This window comes from Tachyglossus aculeatus, chromosome 14, assembly GCF_015852505.1.
Source record: "Tachyglossus aculeatus isolate mTacAcu1 chromosome 14, mTacAcu1.pri, whole genome shotgun sequence".
NCBI lineage: Eukaryota > Metazoa > Chordata > Mammalia > Monotremata > Tachyglossidae > Tachyglossus > Tachyglossus aculeatus.
Genome location: NC_052079.1, coordinates 2107662 through 2125431, shown reverse-complemented (window position 1 = coordinate 2125431; position 17770 = coordinate 2107662). Strand labels below are relative to the sequence as shown.

At 50.4% G+C, this 17770-nt stretch overlaps 1 protein-coding gene across 1 annotated transcript in view; it reads left to right on the top strand.

The window, feature by feature from the left end:
- The window catches only part of KTN1 (kinectin 1), a 91652-nt gene that overhangs the window by 57140 nt on the left and 16742 nt on the right, over positions 1 to 17770 (top strand). The window contains exons 24-32 of the mRNA XM_038756212.1: positions 550 to 587; positions 2471 to 2561; positions 2667 to 2735; positions 4763 to 4800; positions 6022 to 6112; positions 6200 to 6268; positions 7207 to 7241; positions 9274 to 9364; positions 13228 to 13314. Coding sequence (XP_038612140.1) covers positions 550 to 587; positions 2471 to 2561; positions 2667 to 2735; positions 4763 to 4800; positions 6022 to 6112; positions 6200 to 6268; positions 7207 to 7241; positions 9274 to 9364; positions 13228 to 13314 — 609 coding nt within the window. The remainder of the gene's footprint in view (positions 1 to 549; positions 588 to 2470; positions 2562 to 2666; positions 2736 to 4762; positions 4801 to 6021; positions 6113 to 6199; positions 6269 to 7206; positions 7242 to 9273; positions 9365 to 13227; positions 13315 to 17770) is intronic.

The following is a 17770-nucleotide window of genomic DNA, read 5'->3' as shown; positions in this document are numbered from 1 at the left end:
ATGGATTGATTGATTGATTGGGGTAGATAGAAGCCAGTCAGTTCCCGCCCCACGTGGGACTCGCAGTCTTCATCCCCACTTCCCCGATGAGGGAACTGAGGCCCAGAGAAGGGATGGGATTTGCCCAAGGTCACCCAGCAGGCACGTGGCGGAGCCGGGATGAGAACCCGTGTCCTCTGATTCCCAGGCCCGGGCTCTTCCCACCAGCCGAACGGGGGACAGATGAATCGCTCAGCGGTAGCGGTTGTAGCTTTAAGGTGTTCGTCGCCTTCCCTTCAGAGAAAATCAATCAATCAATCGTATTTTTTGAGCGCTTACTGTGTGCAGAGCACTATACTAAGCGCTTGGGAAGTACAAAATCGAGAGCAGTCTCCACCGTTTGCCTTTTAAACCAGCTTCCCGTCCTCCTTTGGTCTTGAACGAGACCCCTCTGGAGGTGTGAAATCCCACGAACGACCCCAGGGGACGGGGAGCGTTTCGGTAGCTCGGGATCGGAAGGGTCAGAGCGAAAGCGGGAATTAATTTATCCGTTTGCTCAAAACCATCTAGGTATCCTTCACGGCCCAAATCCGGGAGCTTGAGAGTCTGTGAGTATTGGTACCGAGCGACGTTCCCCCGACTCCCCGTTTTTCCGTGAAATATCCTTTCTAGCTGCCTGGGTTTCCAACTGAAGGTAGTGACTATAATAATAATAATTCTAATAATTGTCGTGTTCGCTAAGGGCGTCTTCTGTGACGGGCCCCGTACTAAGCGCTGGGGGTTGGACGCAGCGCCTGTCCCACATCGGGCTCGAAGGTGCAATCCCCATTTTGCGGAGGAGGGAACCGAGGACCAGAGAAGCGGAGCGGCTTGCCCGCAGTCACCCAGCAGATGAGTGGCAGAGGCGGGATTAGAACCCGTGACCTTTGACTCCCAGTCCCGGTCTCTAGCCATTAGGCCGTGCTAGTGGCCAAGAAGTGCTTGAAGGTCGGGCAGGGTAGAAGTTCCCGCCACCATTTTCTAGTACTGGACTGTTCCCCTGCTGACTGAAAAAGCGTCAGAGCATCCCCTCTCATCGCTACGAAAATAAAAATAATTTTTTATAATATAAAAAATTAGGATTAGCGATAATAAGGGCCTTCCACGCCCCCGGTAATAATAATAATAATAATGTTGGTATTTGTTAAGCGCTTACTATGTGCCAAGCACCGTTCTAAGCGCTGGGGCAGATGCAAGGTGATCAGGTTGTCCCCCGTGGGGCTCACAGTCTTCATCCCCATTTTCCAGATGAGGGAACCGAGGCCCAGAGAAGTGAAGTGACTTGCCCAAGGTCACCCAGCTGACAAGCGGCGGAGCCGGGATTAGAACCCGCGACCTCTGGCTCCCGAGCCCGGGCTCTTTCCCCTGAGCCACGCTGCTTCTCTAAGTAGGGAGCGAGAGCAGATGTCTCATCCCCCCCATTTTGCAGATGAGGAAACTGAGGACCAGAGGAGTTAAGCGACTTGCCCGAGGTCACACAGCAGACCAGGGGAAGGGCTGAAATTAGAACCCGGGGCTCCCGTTTCCCAGCTCTGTCCTCTCGGACCATTCCCAGTACTCTGCCTCAGACGGGCGTAATTTTCCCGAACTCGGGGTTTTCCGACCTCCCAGTTCCGAGCACCGTCCCACATCTGTTTGGTGATAATGATGGCATTTGTTAAGCGCTTACTATGTGCCAAGCACTGTTCTAAGCGCTGGGGGAGATACAAGGTAATCAAGTTGTCCCACGTGGGGCTCACAGTCTTCCTCCCCATTTTCCAGGTGAGGTTACTGAGGCCCAGAGAAGTGAAGTGATCACAGTCTTAATCCCCACTTTATGATAATAATAATAATGATGGCATTTATTAAGCGCTTACTATGTGCAAAGCACTGTTCTAAGCGCTGGGGAGGTTAGAAGGTGATCAGGTTGTCCCACGTGGGGCTCACAGTCTTAACCCCCATTTTCCAGATGAGGTAACTGAGGCACAGAGAAGTGATGTGACTTGCCCAAAGTCACCCAGCTGACAATTGGCAGAGCTGGGATTTGAACCCATGACCTCTAACTCCAAAGCCCGGGCTCTTTCCACTGAGCCACACTGCTTCTCAACAGATGATGCTACTGAGGCCCAGAGAAGCGAAGTGACTTGCCCAAAGTCACCCAGCTGACAAGTGGCGAAGTCAGGATTTGAACCCCTGACCTCCGACTCCAAAGCCCGGGCTCTTTCCACTGAGCCACGCTGCCTGGTCCCGGCGGACGGTCCCGTGAAGCTTTTTAAAACCCCAGGCGCCTTTAAGAATCAGGTCCCCTGGGCCGTTTTCATCATCAATCGTATTTATTGAGCGCTTACTATGTGCAGAGCACTGTACTAAGCGCTTGGGAAGTACAAATTGGCAACATATAGAGACAGTCCCTGCCCAACAGTGGGTTTTCAGGAAGGTTTTATCCGTAGCCTTTGGGAATTTAATTGTGCAGATTGAAAGGGAAGGAGGAACAAGTGAAATCCGCGGAGAACGTGCTGGAAGAGAGGGAGAAAGAGCTGGCCGACCACGGAAAACGGTTACAGGTCAGGAGCGGGAATCTGGTGGGAGAGGGATTTGAGCCGGGTGCGCGTGCGTGTGTTTATTCAGCGGGGCGTCTTTTACACCCGTCTGCCCTTCTCGTCCCCAAGGCCCTTCGAGACGAAAACGCCTCCCTAAAAACCCACGTCCAGGAGCTCGCACAGAAGAGCTCGCAACAGGTACGACCCCCGGTCGCCTTTTGGAACCGATGAGGAGTTCTTCTGGAACCGACAGCCGGCCGTATTTATTGAGCACCTATTCGGTGCCGAGCACTGGACTGAGCGCTGGGGAGCAGGGCTGGTTGGCCCGTTCCCCGCCTACAATCGGTTTAATAGTAATGATGGTATTTGTTAAGCGCTTACTATGTGCAAAGCACTGTTCTAAGCGCTGGGGAGGTTACAAGGTGATCAGGTTGTCCCACGGGGGTCTCACAGTCATTCAGTCGTATTTATTGAGCGCTTACTGTGTGCAGAGCACTGGACTAAGCGCTTGGGAAGTCCAAGTTGGCGACTTCTAGAGACGGTCCCTACCCACCAGCGGGCTCACAATCTAGAAGGGGGAGACAGGCCAGAAAACAAAACATATAAACCAAGTAAAATGAATAGAATAAATATGTCCAAGTAAAATAGAGTAATAAATCTGTAGGGGAAGGAGGTAAGGCGGGGGGGATGGGGAGGGGGAGTATGTATATATGTTTGTACATATTTATTACTCTATTTATTTTACTTGTATATATCTATTCTATTTTATTTTGTTAGTATGTTTGGTTTTGTTCTCTGTCTCCCCCTTTTAGACTGTGAGCCCACTGTTGGGTAGGGACGGTCTCTAGATGTTGCCAACTTGGACTTCCCAAGCGCTTAGTACAGTGCTCTGCACACAGTAAGCGCTCAATAAATACGATTGATTGATTGATTGATTGATTGATTGACTGATGCATGGCAGGGAGCGGCCATGCGCACGAACACTCGCTCCGGAACGGTGACGGTCCCAATAAACAGACACATTCCCTGCCCACAAGGAACCTATAAAAATTACGCGCCTGTTCCCGAGTTCTTTGGAATAGAGGGAGAGGTGAATATCGAGGGCTTAAAGGCTACGGATCTATATCCATAATTTATTTATATTAATGTCCATCCCTCCCTTGAGACTCTGAGCTCGTTGTGGGCCGGGAACATGTCTGTTTGTGATTGTGGTGTACTCTCCCAAGCGCGTAGTACAGTGCTCCGCACACCGTGCATGCTCAGCGGTGCCGCAGGGAGTGGGCTTAGCGGAGATGATAATAATAATAATAATAATAATAATAATAATAATAATAATAATAATAATAATGGCATTTATTAAGCACTTACTATGTGCTAGACTGTGAGCCCACTGTTGGGTAGGGACCATCTCTATATGTTGCCAACTTGTACTTCCCAGGCGCTTAGTATAGTGCTGTGCACACAGTAAGCGCTCAACAAATGGGATTGAATGAATGAATGAATGCTAAGCGCTGTTCTAAGCGCTGGGGAGGTTACAAGGTGATCAGGTTGTCCCTCGTGGGGCTCCCAGTCTTCATCCCCATTTTCCAGATGAGGGAAGTGAGGCCCAGAGAAGTGAAGCGACTCGCCCAAAGTCACGCAGCGGACAAGTGGCAGAGCCGGGATTTGAACCCATGACCTCTGACTCCAAAGCCCGGGCTCTTTCCTACTGAGCCACGCTGCTTCTCTGACGTGACCTAAGATGTGAGCTTTGGGCAGAGCCAAGCAGAACGATGACCGATCCCGTGGGTCCACTTCGTTTCGTTCATTCAGTCGCATTTATTGAGCGCTTATAGCACTGAATTAAGCGCTTGGAAAGTACAGTTCGGCAACAGACAGAGACAAACCCCCATTAATCAATCGTATTTATTGAGCGCTTCCTGTGTGCAGAGCACTGTACTAAGCGCTTTGGAAGTCCAAGTCGGCAACACATAGAGACAGTCCCTACCCACCAGTGGGCTCACAGTCTAGAAGGGGGAGACAGAGAACAAAACCAAGCATACTGACAAAATAAAATAAATAGAATAGATATGTACAAATAAGATAAATAAATAGAGTAATAAATATGTACAAACATATATACATATATTACGATGGGTTCCTGACAGAGTCCCTGGAGGACCGGAAGGGTGCTTATGTTGTCTCATTTTCCGAACTGAACGCAAACCTCTGAACTTCTCTTTCAGGCGGCGGCGGCACTACAAATTCAGGAGCTCAAATGCCTGTAAGTACTCTTCTGGGTGAGGCCAACGTGCAAGGCTGATGCGTCCTGAAAGTTTCGGGCTGCTTTGGAGACTTTCTGAAAAATTTTACTATTTACTATTACTCTATTTATTTATTTTACTTGTACATACCTATTCTATTTATTTTATTTTGTTAGTACGTTTGGTTTTGTTCTCTGTCTCCCCCTTTTAGACTGTGAGCCCACTGTTGGGTAGGGACCGTCTGTATATGTTGCTAACTTGGACTTCCCAAGCGCTTAGTACAGTGCTCTGCACACAGTAAGCACTCAATAAATGCGATTGATTGATTGATTAGTACAGTGCTCTGCACACAGTAAGCGCTCAATAAATACGATTGAATGAATGAATGAATCAACTTTAATCATTCCCCCCGCCTTTTTTTAATGGTATTTAAGTGCTTACTATGGTCCAGGTGCTGTACTAAGTGCTGGGATAGGGACCAGCTAATCAGGGTGGACACGATCCAGATCCCACATGGGGCTCGCCGTCTTAATCCCGTTTTTCAGAGGCGGTAACTGAGGTCCAGTGAAGTGAAATGACTTGGCCAAGGTCCCACAGCCGGGACTCTCAGGCTCGGGCTGTAGCCGCTAAGCCACGCTGCTGATAGCCACCGAAGAGGAGGTCCTATCCTGCTGGATCCGGTGATGGGAAGCAAGAGAAGGGATTAGCTTTTAGGGTCCCTGGGGGTCCTAGGAGAGGAAACCCTTTTGGAATCGGTCGATTAGTCATATCGAGTGCTTGCAGGGCACCGAATTAAGATCATGCCCCAGAGAAACCAAACTCGATCTGCCCCCGAGGACGTCTGCGTTGGAATATCTAACGCCACGACAGGCAGTGAGGCCTAGTGGAAAGCACCCAGACCGGGGAATCAGAGGACCTGGATTCTAATTCCGGCTCCACCCCTTGTCTGCTGTGTGACCCTGCGCAAGTTACTTCACGTCTCTGGACCTCAGTTACCGCATCTCGAAAACGGGGAGGAAGACCGTGAGCCCCACGTGTGTCCACCCTAATTTATATCCACCCCAGCGCGCAGTACAGGGCCCGGGCCGTAGTAAGTGCTCAACCGATACGATTATACGAAACGAAACGCTCAGCCTGGGTGAAACCGGATCTCTTAGGGGCAAAAATTGGGCCACCATCTCCGTCCAGCTTTGGCAGAGGGCAGGAGCCCCTAAGCATTTTCTTGTCGAATTGCTCCGCAGGTTGAAGAGCAAAGACGACGCGGTGAAGGTGGTGGAAGCCGTATTGAAAGAGAGAGAGACGGATCTGGCCGACAAAGGGAGGTTGCTGCAGGTGAAGATGACCGGCTTGTGAATTAAAAAACGCCTTTGGGAGTTGAGTGCAAATCCTGGAAGACTCAATGCTTCTCTGTTTAAACAGGACGTCCAAGATGAAAACCAGGTGTTCAGATCTCAAATCCAGGAGCTCCAGCAACAGAACGCTCGACAGGTAGCCATCCAACATCCTTCCTTAATCCGAGGAACACGGATAAGTGATGCGTATGACTCTTATTCTTACAACCCCCTTTCTGCGTCCTTCCCTTAGCCTGGAATTCCCTCCGCTTCCGGATTTTCCAGACCACCACTCTCTCTCCACCTTCGGAGCCTTATTAAGGCCACGTCTCCAAGAGGCCTTCCCCGATTAAACCCTCTTTTCCCCGCCTCCCTCTCCCTTTCGCGTCATTTCTGCGCTCGGATCTGTGACCTTTGGACGTTTGATATTCATCCCACCCCACGGCATTTATTTGCGTATCTTTATATATTATAAATTACTTCCACCCACAGCAGGCGGTTGATAAATACCAGATCCAAAAAAGACGGATGGGTAACTGTTCACGTTACGTCTATTGATCACGTCAGTTAAGTGTGATCAATTAAATGATCGCGTCTATTAAGCGCTACTCTGCTAAGCAGAGGGGTAGATGTAAGGTTATCGGGGTTCATGTTTCACCGATGAGGAAAGCCAGGTCCAGAGAGGTTAGGTGACTTGGCTGTGGTCACACAGCACGCAAGGGGAAGAAGTAGGATTAGAACCCAAGACTCATGACACCCAGACCCAGCTGTTTGGCTGCCGGGAGCCAGACGGCTGAGCAGGTGGGGTCTTCCCTTCCCGATGGTCTCTGGAAATCAATCAGTCAATCAATCGTATTTATTGAGCGCTTACTGTGTGCAGAGCACTGTACTAAGCGCTTGGGAAGTCCAAGTTGGCAACATATAGAGACGGTCCCTACCCAACAGCGGGCTCACAGTCTAGAAGGGGAAAGGACGTGAAGCCCCTCTCAAGGGTCTCGGGGAGACTAGGAAGTCCTGGGCAAAGACTGTTCCATGCAGTGGAAAAAAAAATTCTTTTGGTCGATTTTAAAAATGTTGTTTGAAACTCTCTCATAGGTTTCTCCTGCTCCAAGTGAAGACTTATTGCAAGTGTAAGTAAAAACAGTTCCGAGTTCTTACTTTGGGAAGTGGTCCTACTTTCCTCAGTCGGGTTTCAGATCCAAGCCTGCACCCCCGTCTCCCCTGCCGAGATCGGTTTCCCCATCACCCTTCTATTCACCGCTCCATCTATCTATGAAGGTCTCATGTAATTATCTGCTCCCTCGGTCACAAGACCTGCCATTACGCTCCATCTATCTATGAAGGTCTCGTGCAATCATCCGCTCCCTCGGTTACAAGACCTGCTATTACGGGGGCACTTCATTCATTCATTCAATCGTATTTATCGAGCGCTTACTGTGTGCAGAGCACTGGACTAAGCGCTTGGGAAGTCCAAGTCGGCAACATATAGAGACGGTCCCTACCCAGCAGCGGGCTCACAGTCTAGAAGGGGGAGAAGGGGCAGGTTCCTTGAGCAGCCGAAAGGGTGGATCGTCACTGCCAGGTGATAATAACTTGGTATGGGTTAGACACTCACTATGTGCCGAGCACTGTACTCATCACTGGAGTGGAGGCAAGATAATCAGGCCGGACACAGTCCCTATCCCCCCTGGGGATCACAGCCCAAGTTATAATAATAATAACGATGGCATCTATTAAGCGATTACTGTGTGCAAAGCACTGTTCCAAGCGCTGGGGAGGTTACAAGGTGATCAGGTTGTCCCACGGGGGGCTCACAGTCTTAATCCCCATTTTACAGATGAGGGAACTGAGGCCCAGAGAAGTGAAGTGACTTGCCCAAAGTCACCCAGCTGACAATTGGCGGAGCCAGGATTTGGACCCTTGACCTCTGACTCCAAAGCCTGGGCTTTTTCCACTGAGCCACACTGCTTCTCTAGGAGGGAGGAGGGAGGGAGGAGGACGGGTATCCAACCCCCATTTTGCGGAGGAGGGGACTGAGGCCCGCCATCACACAGCAGACTAGCGGCGGAGCCGGGTTTTGAACCCATGTCCTCTGACTCCTGGGCTCTGCACAACTAACTTGGCGTGGGCAGGGAATGTATCCGTTGTCTTGTTGTATTGTATCTGTTGAGAAGCAGCGTGGCTCCGTGGAAGGAGCCCGGGCTTTGGAGTCAGAGGTCATGGGTTCAAATCCCAGCTCCGCCACTTGTCAGCTGTGGGACTCTGGGCAAGTCACTTCACTTCTCCGGGCCTCAGTTCCCTCATCTGGAAAATGGGGATGAAGACTGTGAGCCCCCCGTGGGCCAACCTGATCACCTTGTATCCCCCCAGCGCTTAGAACAGTGCTTTACACATAGTAAGCACTTAACAAATACCATCATTATTATTATTATTATTGTTGTATCGAACTCTCCCAAGCACTTAGACCAGTGCCCTGAACACAGTTAGCGCTCAGTAAATACGATGGCCTGACTGACTTGAGCCCGGCGAAGAGGAGGAGGCAGAATGAGCCCCCGCGTTTCCCCATGCTCTAGACGAGACCGGCTCTGAAATAATCCCAGCCAGAGGACTTCATCCCCATCCGTCCTTGCCCCCAAATTCCCAGGAAAAAAAAGTGGGGCCGTTTCCATCACCAGGCTGTTGATGAGGCCTCCTTGCTTCAGCCTCTTGCGTCTCCCCTCTCCAGTCCGTACTTCGCTCTGCCGCCCGGGTGATTTTTCGACAAAAGCGTTGAGGCCACGTTTCCCCTCTCCTCAACAACCTCCAGTGGTTTCCCTTCCACCTCCGCGTCAAACAGAAACTCCTCGCCATGGGCTTTAATCCCCTCGCCCCCTCCTACCTCCCCTCGCTACTCTGCTACTCCAACCCACTTCGCTCCTGTCATGGCAACCTTCTCACTGTACCCCCATCTCCTCTGCCGCGCCGCCGACCTCTCGTCCACACAGCAGACGAGCGGCGGAGCTGGGATTAGAACCCAGATCCTTCTGACCCCCAGTCCTGGGCTCTATCCTCTGAGCCGCGCTGCTTCCCTCGTGGAAGGAAAGAGGCGAATTCTGCAAGAACGTTTGTCGAGCCAAATTGTTGAGCCGGCGTCACGATTCCCAAATGTCTCTTCTAACTTAGGATCGCAGGGAAAGAGAAGGAGATATCCCGTCTCCAAAACGAGATAGGCGCGCTGAAGAATGCCGTGGAACAGCAGAGGAAGAAGAACAACGTAAGTGCATTTCTTTGAAAGACCAAACCACATCCAGTTTGGGTTTTCTGAACTTTTCCTTTGATTTGGTCGTGGGCAATCCGATTGTCTACCCACAGGGTCTTTTTCCGTGGGAACGGTTCTTTTTGGTGGGGGGGAAGAGCTCGGTTGGCTGTTGGCAGAGCGTGGTAGAAAAGTGTGTTTGCAAATTCTCCTCTGCTCCGAATTGTATTGAAAAGCCTGCATTTCAGGTGTCAAACCGTGTCCCAAGACCGAAACGACCGTCCACCTCCCTGAGGTCCGGTTTAACCTTGCCCACTTGGTTTCCCCGTGGCCCAAAAAAGATTATCCGGTCCCCGGACTTCCAGAATTGGCCGAAGGACAAGAATGCATTAGAGATGATGCTGGCCACAGCCGCTCCCGACTGGGCCGTATTCATTTCCAACCATCAGGATCCTGGGTGGCTGTGAGCTGGACGCCACTGGCCAGTAGCCCGGGGAGGCAGGATAAGTCAATAAACACAGAAGGGAAGGTCAGGCCGCTTCGTTAACGGGTGGCTTGGCGATGACGTCCGGTGGATTTTCGCTAGATGAGGGGACGTTCCTAGGTGCCGCAAGCTCACGGATGTCGTCTCCGCCTGGCGCGGATGAGACACCGTGAGCTAACATCCCGGCCGTCGTTCTGGACGGACTTTTGCTCCCAACCCTCCGGCTGCCGGAAAGGCGGAAAGGTGGAGGAGTTGAGGGTGAGAGTCCTTCAATTCCAAAGTGCTTGATTGAATAATAATAGTAATAATTGTGCTATTTGTCATTCATTCATTCATATTTATTGAGCGCTTACTGTGTGCAGAGCCCTGTACTAAGCTCTTGGGAAGCACTTAGAATAATAATTATGGTATTCACTAAGCGCTTACCATGTGCCCAGCACTGTACTAAGCTCTGGGGCGGATACAGGCAAATCGGGTTGGACCCAATCCCTTGTAGTAGTAATTGTAATCGTGGTATTTGTTACTGTGTGCCCAGCACTGTACTAAGCGTTGTGGGGGAGCCAAGCAAATCGGGTTGGACCGGTCCCTTGTCCCACGTGGGGCTCACAGCCTCGATCCCCATTTTACAGCTGAGGCAACCGAGGCCTAGAGAAGTGAAGTGACTGGCCCAAGGTCACCCAGCAGACAAGTGGCGGATCCTGGATTAGAACCCATGACCTTCTGACTCTCAGGACAGGCTCCCTCTAGCCACTACGCCATGCTGCTTCTCTGTGCCAGGCACTGTACTAAGCGCTGGGGTAGATAGAGGGTAATTAGGTCATACCCCTCGTTTGATTTTGTCAAAGGGGGTCTGGTCTCTAGTGTGAAAGGAAGGCGGGAAAAGTAAATTGTCCAATCTCTCCTTGAAAAGAACGGTGGTTGTTTGGCCCTTCATGATTCATCGTCATCGCTCCTCGTGCACGCCTATAACCCCATCGTTGGGTAGGGACTGTCTCTATATGTTGCCAACTTGTACTTCCCAAGCGCTTAGTACAGTGCTCTGCACACAGTAAGCGCTCAATAAATACGATTGATGATGATGATGATGATTTTTCCGGGTGGGTATCAGTCGAGGACTGCCCGGGCCCCCCGAGAAAGGGATCCCCAGCTGGAATGGACACTCTCCCTCGCCTCTCTGGCTTTAGACTGGAAGCTTGTTGTGGGCAGGAAACGTGTCTTCTTATTGTTTCTGTCGTACTCTGCCAAACGCTCAGTACAGTGCTCTGCACACGGGTAAGCGCTCCAGAAACGCGAACGAAGCAGAGAAGCAGCATGGCTCAGTGGAAAGAGCCCGGGCTTTGGAGTCAGAGGTCATGGGTCCAAATGCCGGCCCCGCCAATTGTCAGCTGTGTGACTTTGGGCAAGCCACTTCACTTCTTTGTGCCTCAATCAATCAATCGTATTTATTGAGCGCTTACTGTGTGCAGAGCACTGGACTAAGCGCTTGGGAAGTCCAAGTTGGCAACATATAGAGACGGTCCCTACCCAACAGTGGGCTCTGTCTAGAAGACTCCGTTTCCCTCATCTGTAAAATGGGGATTAAGACTGAGCCCCCCCGCCGTGGGACAGCCTGATCACCTTGTAACCTCCCCAGCGCTTAGAACAGTGCTTTGCATATAGTAAGTGCTTAATAAATGCCATTATTATTAGTATTATTATTATTATAATGAACGAACAGATGAACGGAGCATAGATGAAGCGTGGCGGTCAGATCTGGGCGCGGGCGGACGGACGATCGTGGCGTAGCCTAGAGCTCCGGAATTCCTAGGGTTCCCCCCGTACCCCTGGGCTGATAAAGGAGTTCGGGGAATGTGTCTGGTGGTTGTTGTAATGTACTCTCCCGAGCGCTTAGTACAGCGCTCGGCATACAGTAAGCGCTCAATACGATCGAACGAGGTCTTCTTAACCGGGCCTACCTCACGCCCCGGGCCGTGGGGGAGGCGGACCTTTCGGCGGAGCACACTTGGTAGGGCTAGAGAAGTCGGCTCACAGCGGGTCAGTGCTCGTGGTCATCCCACGGACCACCGGGACCGAGGGACGGATGTTCCGGAGGAGAGAGGAGACGGACGGGGCGGGATGTGACCTCAGTGCGCGATCAGCCTGGCGGCGGCCTCCGCTCGGAGAACTCCGGGTTCTGCTCCGCATTTAATTCTCCGCAGCTCTACGGGCTTAACTCTCGTCTGTCACCTGCGTGTGGTGGGATTGTGCGTCTGTGCCCGCTTTCTTTTTCCTTTTTCTTTCTCCCAAACACACTCTGAGGCCCAAAGAGCGGAGCAGGAGACCCGCTCTCTCCCGTGAACCTAGGAAAAATAATAATTGTGGTGTTTGTAAGTGCCTACTGTGCGCCAGGCGTTCATTCATTCATTCAGTCGTATTTATTGAGCGCTTACTGTGTGCAGAGCACTGGGCTAAGCGCTTGGGAAGTCCAAGTTGGCAACATCTAGAGACGGTCCCTACCCAACAGCGGGCTCACAGTCTAGAAGGGAGAGACAGAGAACAAAACAAAATACAATCAATCAATCAATCAATCGTATTTATTGAGCGCTTACTGTGTGCAGAGCACTGTACTAAGCGCTTGGGAAGGACAAGTTGGCAACATGTAGAGACGCTCCCTACCCAACAGTGGGCTCACAGTCTAGAAGAACTAACAGTCTAGAATACAACTAATTGGGTTGGACACAGTCCCTGCCCCACATAGGGCTCGTAGTCTCCGTCCCCACTTTCCAGATGAGGGAACTGAGGCCCAGAGAAGAGAAGTGACTCGCCCAAGGTCACGCAGCAGACAAGTGGCGGAGCTGGGATTAGAACCCACGACCTTCTAACTCCCATGGTTCCTGCCTTATCCACTGTGTGAATTACAACACGTGGGGCAGTGGGAGGCATATATTTTGAGGGGGAGTCGTCGTTTGCCATCCAGACCCCCGAGTGAAGCAGCGTGGCTCAGTGGAAAGAGCCCAGGCTTGGGAGTCAGAGGTCGTGGGTTCTAATCCCGGCTCCGCCGCTTGTCAGCTGTGTGACGTGGGGCAAGTCGCTTAACGTCTCTGTGTCTCAGTTCCCTCATCTGTCAAATGGGGATGACAGACCCCCGGTGGGACAACCTGATCACCTTGTATCCTCCCCAGCGCTTAGAGCAGTGCTTGGCTCATAGCAAGCGCTTAACAAATGCCATCATTATTATTATTATTATCATCATTGATAGACCTGATTTTTTTTGTCGTTGTTGTTTCCAGTCAGATAATCTTGCAGTAACCCAGCATTTAAATGCCCATTTTTGTCTTGCACATTTACCGATGAGAAACAAAAGCAAGCACGTTTGAATACCGGCTGAACTGAAATCATTTTTTCTAAAAACGATTAGGAGCTCCGAGAGAAAAACTGGAAAGCCATGGACGCTTTGGCATCAACTGAAAAATTGCTCCAGGACAAAGCCAACAAGACTGCTAAGGTTGTAATGCTCTAACTCCTGGAATCAGTACATTGGACACCCCCAAAATCTGTCTTAACAGCAGAACGAAAGCGTTTATTTCACTTGGGCTGCAATAGGGAGTGCTGTTCTTTGCAATCATTCTTAGCCATCCCCCTCCGCTTCTGGCTGTATCTGTTTCTTAAGCCTTTTTGATTTTTAATGGTATTCGTTAAGCGCTTATTATGTGCCTGGCGCTGTACTGAGCTCTGGGGTAGATAGAAGTTAATCAGGTGGGACACAATCCCTGTCCCACTTGGGGCTCACCGTCTCAATCCCCATTTTCCAGACGAGGGAACGGAGGCCCAGAGAAATGAAGCGACTCACCCGAGGTCTCACCCAGATTGATCGAAGCGGGATTAGAACCCAGGCCACGCGGCTTCTCTTTCCTTTTTTTGCCTTTTTCTTTTCCTTTTTGGCCGTGCTGATCTGTTCCGCTGCCTGACGGTTTGAGCGGCCCCCAATCTGTTCTCTGATTGAGAGGACTCTGGAAGACGGGGCCCCCCCGGCCCCCCGGCAATACGTCGGGTTGTCGAGGCAGGGAATGCGTTGGATGAACCCGTTAGCCTTGGAAAGAGGGGTCTTGGCTCAGCAGAAATCTCCGGAATTTGAAGTGGAATAGTTGGAGTGGTTGCGTTTTAGGGCTGGGGCCGATGCCACAGGATCAGAGATTGGACTCAATCTCCGGCCTGCACGGCGTTCACAGTTGAAGGAGAAATCTCTTTCCAGATGAGGAAAACCGAGCCCAGAGAGGTTAAGGGATTCGCCTAAGGTCACACAGCAGAGCTGGGAAACTCCAACCTCGCGACCCCCGGGGCCGTGCCCTTCCCACTAAGCCTGTCCGTCTCTGTAAGACTGTAAGCGCCCCGTGGGCAGGGATCATGCCTCCCGATTCTGTTGGATCGTCCTCTCCCGAGCGCTTTGTGCAGTGCTCTGCACACAGTAAGCGCTCAATAAATACAGTTGATCGATGCGGTCACCCCTCATCCCCGGACTCAAAAGGCAGGAGACCGGAAAGACGGTTTTCCACAGAGGGGTCCGTCCGGTTCATTGATAATAATAATAATTATGGTATTTGTTAAGCACCTACTACGTTATTACTAGTAGTAGTAGTAAGTGGCGGAGCCAGGCTCCGATTCTGAAATGGCACAAGCGGTGGGGAAAGTTATTCGTCACCTTGTCTCTTTCTCTCTTGTTTTTTTTATGGTGTTTAAGCACTTACTATGTGCCAGACACTGCACTAAACGCTTTTCTCTTCGTTGTGACAGGTCAGGGAATGACCGATAAGCCAATTACTAGCTTTTATTGGGAGCCTTTTGGGAGAGTGCCATAGTTGGAGACCCCTTCGCTTCCCCCCAGGAGGGTTCAGTCTTAGTGAGGCTATTGCCGTGGGGTGGCTCAGTGCAGATGAACATAGCGAAGAAGGAAGAGCGAATCATCAGCATTCCTTTTATTATTATTATTATTATTATTATCATTATTATTATTATTATTATTATTAACAATAATGGCATTTATTAAGCGCTTACTATGTGCAAAGCACTGTTCTAAGCACTGGGGAGGTTACAAGGTTGTCAGGTTGTAAGAAATACTCATTAAATAAAAAACAGGCCAGGACAAGGAAACGTTCCCTAATAGGACTACTGTAACAAGATCTCTGGCCCTGAAGATTCATAAGCTTCAAAATAACAAAAATAAAGAGTCACGGCAACTTGGAGGGCCTCGATTATGTAAAATCTACAGTAGCAACCAATCAGTCCATCAATCAATCGTATTTATTGAGCGCTTACTGTGTGCAGAGCACTGGACTAAGCGTTTGGGAAGTCCAAGTTGGCAACATCTAGAGACGGTCCGTACCCAACAGTGGGCTCACAGTCTAGAAGGGGGAGACAGAGAACAAAACAAAACATATTAACAAAATAAAATAAATGGGATATGTACAAGTAAAATAAATTAATAAATAGAGTAATAAATCCATACAAACATCTATACATATATATGGGTGCTGTGGGGAAGGGAAGGAGGTAAGGCCGGGGGGATGGAGAGGGGGAGGCGGAATGAGTTTCGATCTTCAAACTGTGAGCCCACATGGGGCTCACACTCTTAATTCCCATTTTCCAGATGAGGGAACTGAGGCCCAGAGAAGTGAAGTGACTTGCCCAAAGTCACCCAGCTGACAACTGGCAGAGCCAGGATTTGAACCCATGACCTCCGACTCCAAAGCCCAGGCTCTTTCCACTGAGCCAAGCTGCTTCTTAATAATGGTATTGAGCCCACATGGGGCTCACACTCTTAATTCCCATTTTCCAGATGAGGGAACTGAGGCCCAGAGAAGTGAAGTGACTTGCCCAAAGTCACCCAGCTGACAACTGGCAGAGCCAGGATTTGAACCCATGACCTCCGACTCCAAAGCCCGGGCTCTTTCCACTGAGCCACGCTGCTTCTTAATAATGGTATTGAGCCCACATGGGGCTCGCACTCTTAATTCCCATTTTCCAGATGAGGGAACTGAGGCCCAGAGAAGTGAAGTAACTTGCCCAAAGTCACCCAGCTGACAACTGGCAGAGCCGGGATTTGAACCCATGACCTCCGACTCCAAAGCCCGGGCTCTTTCCCCTGAGCCACACTGCTTCTTAATGATGGTATTAAGTGCTCACTATGTGTCAAGCACCAATTTAGGCCTGAGGACAAGCTGATCAGGTGGGATGCAATCCCCATCCCAAATGGGGCTCAGTCATCATCATCATCATCAGTCGTATTTATTGAGCGCTTACTGTGTGCAGAGCACTGTACTAAGCGCTTGGGAAGTACAAGTTGGCAACATATAGAGACAGTCCCTACCCAACAGTGGGCTCACAGTCTAAAAGGGGGAGACAATCTAAAAGTCTTTCATCCCCATTTTACAGAGGAGGGAACTGAGGTCCATAGAAGGGAAAGGACTTGCCCAAGGTCACACGGCAGACAAGTGGCGGAGTCAGGATTAGAACCCAGGTCCTTCTGACCCCACCAGGCCCGGGCTGTAGCCACTAGGCCACGCTGCATTAATAATAATATTGATGGCATTTGTTAAGCGCTTACTATGTACAGGGCACTGTTAACACACAGGAAATGCCATCCGATCGATCGAGCGTTATTACGTTCCCCAACAGAGTGTTCCGAAAATTGATCTGAGATTGGCTGTCAGTGTATTAGCCCACCCTGGCCCGTGTTCACGTGAGAAGGAGGTTGAGTAAGCGCTTACCAACTTCCAGGAGAGAAGGGGGATCGGGTTGAATACGTTCTTTGCTGGCCAAAAAAGGGATGGAAAAGAGAAGCAGCGTGGCTCAGTGGAAAGAGCCCGGGCTTTGGAGTCAGAGGTCGTGGGTTCAAATCCCGGCTGTGCCCACTGTCAGCTGTGTGACAGTTAACTTCTCTGCGCCTCAGTTACCTCACCTTCACATTTCTGAAATCCAGCCTTTCAATCAATCAATCAATCGTATTTATTGAGCACTTACTGTGTGCAGAGCACTGTACTAAGCACTTGAGAAGTACAAGTTGGCAAGATTCATAAGCTCTCCATCCCAACTGCTACCCCACAGACCCAAGCACTTATCCTATCCTGAAGGGACAGCGCTTAGAACAGTGCTTTGCACATAGTAAGCGCTTAACAAATGCCATCATTATTATTATTATTATCATCTGTAAAATGGGGATTAAAACTGTGAGCCCCCCCCGGGACAACCTGATCACCTTGTAACCTCCCCAGCGCTTAGAACAGTGCTTTGCACGTAGTAAGCGCTTAAGAAATACCATCATTATTATTATTATTCTTTCCTGGCCGAAAAGGGGATGGAAATGACTACCAAGTGAGAGATTTTTCAGCAAAAGCACCCTAGCTAGTGGATAGCGTGAAAATCTTTTTTTTTTTTTTTGGTAGCATTTATTAAGCTCTCCCCTACTCTCCCATCCTTCCCAGCAGTGTCTTCAGATGAGATCTCCTCCCTCCTCTCAAATGCTACTCAATCAATTGTATTTATTGAGCGCTTACTGTGTGCAGAGCACTGTACTAAGCGCTTGGGAAGTACAAGTTGGCAACATACAGAGACGGTTCCTACCCAGCAGTGGGCTCACAGTCTACTCCATCCACCTGTGCTCTGCACACAGTAAGCGCTCAATAAATACGATTGAGTGAAAGCACTTACTATGCGCCAGGCACTGTTCTAAGCGCTGGGGTAGATGCAGCTAATCCAGTCGGACGCAGTCCCTGTCTCGCATGGGCCTCATGAGCCTTAATCCCCATTTTATAAACGAGGAAACTGAGGCGCAGAGACGTGCAATGACTTGCCCACACAGCAGGCAAGCGGCAGAACCGGGATGAGAACGCAGGTCCTTCTGATTTCCAGACTCGGCTTCTGTCAGCTAGGCCGCTCCCCCTCCAAACCTGGGGGCTGTTGGAGTC